We start from the raw sequence: 8556 nt of genomic DNA on the forward strand, positions 1-8556 counted from the left end.
AATCGTCCTATTTTGACGCGAATATTACAAATCCGTGAGCGGAGTGAATTTGATCAATATTTCTATTTTTTTCAAAAAAAATATTTACAAAAAATAACGTTTTCTTAATTTTCTTTAATACATATGCGTTAAAAATAAAAAATTGTCATACTTTAAAATTAATTATTTAATTTTTTCCGCTGCTGAAAGGAGTTTGGTGCAAAAGATTATGAACACGCCGGTGTTGGACCGACCAGAGCAATTTTTTTTGAATCGCGGCCGATCTCCGCCATTACAGAAAGGAGTTTGACGTGATTGAAGTATGAACACCCCGGTGTTGGACCGACCAGGGTTATTTTTTTGAACCAGAAAGGAGTTTGACGCGATTGAATTGTGAACACTCCGGTGTTGGACCGACCAGGATTATTTTTTTTGAAGTGCGGCTGAAAGCCGCCAGTACAGAAAGGAGTTTGACGCGATTGAATCATGAACACCCCGGTTTTGGAAGGCTGCCAGTGCGGCGCGATAAAAACTGTGACTAACATTTCTTCAGTATTTTTTTTTCACAAGAAAATGTTTGGGTGGGCTTTAGTTTAGCATCCCACGATTTAAGGGTTAAGAGGGGTATGGTTGGATAGAGGAGATTCTCCAGATCACGAATATATATAATTATTGCCGCCGGAAACACTTATTATCTGACAACATGGAACTCATTTGTTATTGTTCATATTACGAAAATTGTGTAAAAATTAAATGCTTATTTAAAGCAAATACTTAAATATTTAATATAAAATAAATATGTAGAAACATTGTAGTGAAGTGTTAGTGTGTAATATGTGCATAATATAAAAGAAAAGATGGGAAAACTTTAGTTTAGCATCCCACGATTTCAGGGTTAAGAGGGGTATGGTTGGATAGAGGAGATTCTCCAGATCTCGAATATATATAATTATTGCCGCCGGAAACTTATAGTTTTCGAGATATTTGCATTTTAAGTTGAAATATTCACAAATTTCATTTTACAATTTCTCGATTTATGGTTGTCTTTTCTTTTATATTATGCACTTATTACACAGTAACGCTTCACTACAATGTTTCTACATATTTATTTTATATTAAATATTTAAGTATTTGCTTTAAATAAGCATTTAATTTTTACACAATTTTCGTAATATCAACAATAACAAATGGGTTCCATGTTGTCAGATAATAAGTGTTGCCATATCCAAACGGATGAAAGCAATGAAAATAAATAAAAAAACCCAATCACCCTCTACAAAATATTATGAACTTAATTTTCCATTTTAATAAAAGAAAAAGGTTTTATGGCTTAAACGTATGTTTTATTGCATCTGGTAATTTCACAAATGGATCATGATGCTGATTTACTATATTTTTACGCCATTCATATATCAAATTTTCGAAATCTTCACTGTTATTATAATTATCCTTAATAAAAATTGAAGTTTATAGAGAGTGATATATTCTCTTTAACATTGCTTTTTTTTGTAAAGATTTTTTATTTGCACTGGCGGCCTTCGGCCGCGCTTCATTTTCCGCACTGGCGGCCTTCGGCCGCGCTTTAAAAAAATAACCCTGGCCAATCCAATACCATAATTTATCAATAGAAGGGAATGAACAAAATAATAGTTCATGTATTTGGGGTATAATCCTCTTTTATTGTTCATTTTAATTCGCTTTCAAAATATATATTTATATATATATATATATATAATAGATATGGCAACACTTATTATCTGACAACATGGAACCCATTTGTTAGTGTTCATATTACAAAAATTGTGTAAGAATTAAATGCTTATTTAAAGCAAATACTTAAATATTTAATATAAAATAAATATGTAGAAACGCTGAAGTGAAAAGTTAGTGTATAATAAGTCCATAATATAAAAGAAAATATAACCATAAATCGAGAAATTGTAAAATGAAATTTGTGAAATTTTCAACTTAAAATGCAAATATCTCGAAAACAATAAGTTTCCGGCGGCACCAATTATATATAATTTATTCGAGATCTGTAGAATCTCCTCTATCCAACCATACCCCTCTTAACCCTGAAATCGTGTGATGCTAAACTAAAGCCCACCCAAATAGATAACCATAAATCGAGAAATTGTAAAATGAAATTTGTGAAATTTTCAACTTAAAATGCAAATATCTCGAAAACAATAAGTTTCCGGCGGCACCAATTATATATAATTTATTCGAGATCTGTAGAATCTCCTCTATCCAACCATACCTCTTAACCCTGAAATCGTGGGATGCTAAACTAAAGTTTTCCCAAATGTTTAATTCGCTGAACTGGTAATTACAACAAAAAAAACTGAATTCTGAAGAATTTTGCCGCTACAACAAGAACAACAACTAAATGACTTGAAAAATATGTGCCAATTGCGTTAAATATATTTGTCAATATATACCTAAATTTTTGATAAAATTTCAATTCACTATCCGCTCACGGATTTGTAATATTTACGTCAAACTAAGACGATTTCAAAAAAATTTTAATTTTAGAGGTCTCCTTAGTTGGTGGACCTAAACTATACACTTACCAAAATATTAAAAATACACCTACTTTACATATTTCGAAAACTATGACGTACTCACCAAATCCTAACCAAATGCTTATACGCTCTTCTAATGTCCTCAGCTGTTGCACGATTTGCTATTCCGAGAATTTCATATGGGTTAGTATGGTCTGGTGATGATACCACTAAGGCAAAAAAGAAGACTGCACTTAACAACAATAAAATAAATTTTATATTTCTACTCATTTTAACAAGTTTTAACATATTTTTGGTATACAAAAAACAATGATGCAGACATGAATATCGATATCTAAATATCGGAAAAAGGACGAAAATAAACGATTACGAATATATATATATAAATACATTTTGCAGCATTCACACAAGGACTCTTTTGTCTCTCAGAGACGTTTTAATTTTGGTGTCGCCTATTGCCTTCACACATATCTGCATATATATCTTCATATCACACTCAAAAAATAGGTAATAAAATTCAAATTCCCCAACATTCGTTCACACTCCTTTAAAGCCGATTGCAATTGCATCCATTAATACAATTTCAAAATAAAAACTAATGCCAAAATGCGGAGCAGAAAACTGTTACGAACAACAACACAAAGCGTTCCACCTGAGCACGAGCGGCGGGGCCCTTCGTCTGTTCTCGTCGTCCCCTAGCTAGGGATTAAGAGGAGGGCAACTCATCTGTCACTGGAAATAAAAAAGCAATTAAAAAACTCCTGAATTCAGTCAACTGTCAAAGTTCAGGGGGTTTTGACGTTTCGCAATTTTAATATGAGAGGTGGGCATATGGAAATCATATAAAAAAATATGTGCCCAGAGAGAATTGTTGCGCTGTCCAAGATCACTAACAAAAATTGGAAAACAATGAGCATTAAAGAAACTTCGAAATTAATATGTATGCGATGAAATCTTTTATTTATTAGAAAATCACAAATAAAGGACTTAAATAGTTTTTCCATATGTTTAACGAAACTATGTATAATAATATACAATCTTAATAAATCTATTTTAATGTATATGTCCAAAAAATTTTATTTTGTCAGACCTGGCTACCATGGAAAACTCTTTAAAAACTAAATTTTTAAGGCACTTTCCCACTGGAATAATTTGGAAATCCCTTTATCCCTGTCCTATACTATGTTTGCACCTACAAAAAATTCGTGTTTTCATAGACAAAAGAGGTTTTCACGCGAAAACTTGTGTTTTTACCCATACAAAATCTGTCAAACGAAAACACAGTTTTCGCTGAAAACCCCTTGAAAACTTACATTCCACTCATTATAATTGGTGCCTGCTCTAGAATCGATATTATTAGAAGACATATTTTGCCCTAAATGTCATATGACAATTTGTTTACATTCAAAACTACTGACAAAATTTGTTCAGCTATGACTGTCATCATGGCCATAGATTTTGCTGAGCGTTGAAAAAATCGATTTGACTGCGCGTGAAGTTGGCTGCAAAAAACGAAGAAATTTAATTTTGACAGCGAGTTAAGAAGTAAAGCTACAGAAAAGGCAGAAATTGTAACTTTTCTGAAAAATGTCTAGTCGCGCGATGTTACATGCTTGTGCAAATGGATGTCAATATTATTAATAAATTAATTAGTTTTACATTTGATTGATTTTTGTAGTAATTTTAGAATTCGACGTGAAGTTACCGTTTTATTAAGGGATTCCACGTCGGCTCTAACGCTGAGTGGTAAAAAAAAAACGCGCCGCTCTACGCTTTTATTTTGCGTCAGCAGTAAACAGCTGCTGCAACAGCTGAGATGGCTTGTAACTATCTCCAAAGGCAAAAGTTTATATTCTGACATATTGCCAATGGATACTCGTTAATGCTCAATGGCAGTATATATCAAAGCATATATTGCTGCCATAATCTGTCACTTCGGTACTGTGACAACTAATTTTTCATTTTGGCAAACAGGTAGTAGTGGTAACATTACTGTAATGCACTGATGCGTTGCCGCCGATTTATTGGTCTTACGTCCTAATAAATTGTAAGCGCTCGCGAATTAGTACAAATATATTTCTTATAACTGTCTCAATACAAAAACGATACTATTTGTGTTCTAAAAAACTGAGCATAATATAAAAATAATTAATATATAATATTTTATATTTGTTGTAATAATGGATTGGCATATGTTAATAAATTTATATCGGCAGTTCAAATTTTGATTAAACGAATTGACCACAAAAAGGATACATGGCTTGAAATTTCCAGGAAATGCTGAAAAGACGTCAAACATGTTAAGAAAAAAATTAAAAATTTGCAACTACCCCTACCGAAAAAAAGTGGAATGTTTAAAACAGAATCTGGTTCATCATCAAAAGTCCTGTATAAGCCGCATTTATTTTACTACGAAGAAATATAATTTTTTTATTCTGAAGTAGCTCTACGACTATCGTATTAAATATGGACGTGACAGTGCTTTATTAATTAGTTAAAAAAATGGAATTTTTAAAACATGGCCACATTTGAAACTTACCCGATATATAATATTGATTCAGATCTTGTTTTGTATTTACATTCAAGCGAATATTGAAATGGCCGTGGAAGCCTTGGACACGATGTTGACCTGAATAAAATCCTTACAGAAACTCAACTGTAATCACCTATATCATATCCATTTACTGTGCCATTTCCATCCCAATCAACTTTTAGCTCATTATCATCGTCAAGCGGTTGTAGACGTCGCAATCGAAAGAATATTGTGACGAGCACACCAGAATGTTCTAGTGGCGAACTTTTTTTAAAGATCTACTATATAAGGGCTACCGGATTGTGCAGCAAAGACAGTTCTATTTAGACTGCTGCCGTGTAAAAATGAATTAAGATTTAAGTAAGGAATTGTATATATTTGGAAAATGAGTAGTTAAGCGTTAAGTTGTTTGGATTAGAAATAAAGTTAGGTAGGTAGGTAGAGTGGCTGTCTGACGACGCATCTAGGCCTATAAACCAACCCATGCTTCTGATGAAGTTCATCAGTATAAATAATTTGATATGAGTAACTTCCGATACGTCGTCAAGGAACCCTCGACCGATAGCTGCGATATTTTCCTGTATAGAGCCTTACATTCGCATAGAAGATGTTTTGTCGTCTCCTCTTCTTTTACCTCCCGATAGCTTCTACAATAGTCGTTGTTAGGTACACCTAGCCTGCTGACATGTCTACTAATTAGACAGTGACCTGTTAGTACTCCTATCAGAGTTCTTATGTCATTCCTTTTAAATTTTAATAGTCGGTTTGTGGGGCTCATGCTCAATTCATGCCACCTTTGTCTCCTAGTTGAGCAAGTTAGTGATTGTCTCCACCGAGACTCAGCTAGATTTGTAACATATTCGCTGATTAAGTGTTTACAAGCTGCCAGATGCATAAAAATTTCCTCTGTTTCAGAAGTTAATTGTAAAGTGGTACCTGTTTTCGCTAGTTCATCTGCTACGCAGTTCACAGGAATATCACTATGCCCTGGAACCCATTGCAGGTTTATCGTGAAGTAGGATGTTAGATCCTCTAATAGATCAAGACATTCCTTCATTATCTTTGATGGGACCATACGAGGCTTGAGTGATTTCAAGGCCGCTTGGCCATCCGTATATCTATATACATGCTCCTTGTTGTGAGTACACTTTTTGTCAATACAACAAGGCTTTTTTTGAATGCTGCGATATCCGCCTGGAAGACGGTGCAGTGGTCTGGTAAACGGACGGCGATTTTGTTGTCTTATTTTGCGGAAAAGACACCACTTCCCACTCGATTATCTAGTTTGGATCCATCCGTGTAGATACTAATTCACACATTCCTGTCCAACTCGTCCCTTTCCCACTCCTCTCTGGTGGAGAAGGCAATATTGTGGACAGAATTTAGATTAAATTTTACTGGATTGCGGAAATCCGTGGTTGTGGATAGAAACAGGAATTTATTAAGTATCTTAGAATGCCCCTTATAGCAGGCGACTAATTGGGAAGATTCCCTCAGTCTGAGAGCTGCCTTCGCTCCCACTTGCTTACAGAACAAGTCTACTGGCAGAAAATGTAGAATGACGTTTAGTGCTTGACTTGGCGTTGTTCTAAGAGCTCCACTAATGCATATACTGGCTGCTCTTTGTATACTTTCCATACGCTTCACCGCGTATTTATTTTCCATTATTAGCCATCATTAAATATCCGCCACCACTGAGCTTGGTGTTGTTTCTGCGAATTTTCCTTTAGAATACGCATGCTGCGAACTATTTATTATGAGGCGAGGCTAATTGGTCTGAAATCCTTTGGTCTTGTCTGCTTGCTTTAGGTATGTACATATAGTACCTTGACTTCACTATATAGCGAAGGGACCCTTAAAAATGGATACTAGCCAATTTATTATGCAACTCTGTGACTGCTGTAATTGAGCCGGGAATAGACTGTCTAGTCCCGGAGACACTATGTTTATAGGAGTGCAGTCTATTTCTGCTCCGCTGTCTTGCGTATATTCTACAGCATGGCTTTCAGAGCTACCTGAGAAGTGAGTATCTATTAGTAGTCCTAGTGACTCTTCACTGGATATCGTCCAACTGCGGTCTGGCTTCTGGAGATATTCTATACTATGCACCGATTGTGCCATTATTTTCCTAAGCCTTGCGCCGTGTTCTCGATATCTATACAAAAAGATTTCCAAGAATTTCTTTTTGCTATGACCTAAGGAGGTTGTAATAATTATCCCAGTTTGACTCGCCTCGGAATAGCTTAGATAAATTAAACTGCTTTCTGCATTCTTTCTGTAATTTTTTAATTACATCTGTCATTGACATCTGTGCTGCCCCAGACTGTATGATGCGCGTATGAGTTGCATCCAAGTATAGTCATGCACTTAAGTGCCTCGCTATCCCGTACCACCTCTTTCACCATCAGAGGTGGCACCAGCTCTTTATCGTATGGCATATAGCACGACACCAGCCGGTAACTACTTGCGCTCGTTTCCCAGCTTACTGCTGTTGTATCGTTGTTGCTGTAATGATGTAATACAAAAACGTTAAGGTTTTTCTTTGCCATTACGCAGCCGTTGATTTTACCTTCGCAGTTTATCATATATAGCTTGTAGTTCGGTGTCCCCAATCCGCTAATACGCCCTCCATTAACCCATGGCTCCTGAATGAGGACAAACTCGGGCTGTTCTATTGCCACGCGGTTAATTAGGGCTCCCAAAGCTAGTTTGCTGTGATGAAGACTAATTTGTAGAAGACGCATTAACTATTGTTATATCTGCGGCATGCTGGGCCTTTAACAGTTTACCTCTCGATATTCTGCTCCTAATGTACAGATCCATGAGTCTCTCCAACGTTTTCAACAAAAAAGAGGATAAGCTGATGGGCCGAAATGCTTTGAGCCGACGTGAGTGCTCTTTCCGGCCATCGGTATATAGGTGACCTTAACCAGTCTCCAGGCCTTCGTAACATGGCCTAATCTAATATAAATCGCGGGACACCTTGACCGTATGCTGCATTTGCGCCGGCTCGGGGACTTGAAGCGTACATAAATTTAGCGCCCAGGTAAGGTGACGTTCATCCCAAAAGTCCAAGAAGGCTGTACGAACCTCTCGAAACTCCTCCAGTGGCATTTCTACAGCAGAGCGGTTCAACGGAAAATGAGCATCCAGAATAAGGTGACGTTCATCCAAAACGTGCAAGAAAGTTGTACAACCGGAAGCTCTGGAAGCTCTCCCCGGGGGAGTTCTTTGGCAAAGCTGTTCAACAGAAATTGAGCATTTGAGGAGTAGTTTATACGACTCTTCGCTGCTCGTGGTCCAACCGCTATTCGCATACCTCAGATACCATAGTGGAGTAGGATTTTTCGCAAGAATTCCCCTAAACCGTAAGGACTCCGCTACCCACTTCCTGATTACTTCATCTCCCCTGCTACGAATTCGCTAAACATCGGTGCCGCACCGACCCTTGGCTATTTAAACCCACTACGGCTTTGCAATAGCACAAGATTAATGAAAAACATTATCGAAGCCAAAAGT

At 36.4% G+C, this 8556-nt stretch overlaps 1 protein-coding gene across 2 annotated transcripts in view; it reads right to left on the reverse strand.

Annotated features, from left to right (window-relative positions):
* The window catches only part of l(3)80Fg (dnaJ homolog subfamily C member 16 l(3)80Fg), a 405661-nt gene extending 402817 nt beyond the window's left edge, over positions 1–2844 (reverse strand). Inside the window, exon 1 of one of the 2 annotated variants that reach the window (XM_070113021.1) lies at positions 2608–2844. In XM_070113021.1, the coding sequence (XP_069969122.1) occupies positions 2608–2792 (185 nt within the window). In that variant the 5' untranslated portion in view covers positions 2793–2844. The remainder of the gene's footprint in view (positions 1–2607) is intronic. The other variant, XM_070113022.1, reaches the window with a different exon arrangement.
* Positions 2845–8556: the final 5712 nt, after the last annotated feature.

Source organism: Bactrocera oleae, chromosome 2, assembly GCF_042242935.1.
Source record: "Bactrocera oleae isolate idBacOlea1 chromosome 2, idBacOlea1, whole genome shotgun sequence".
NCBI lineage: Eukaryota > Metazoa > Arthropoda > Insecta > Diptera > Tephritidae > Bactrocera > Bactrocera oleae.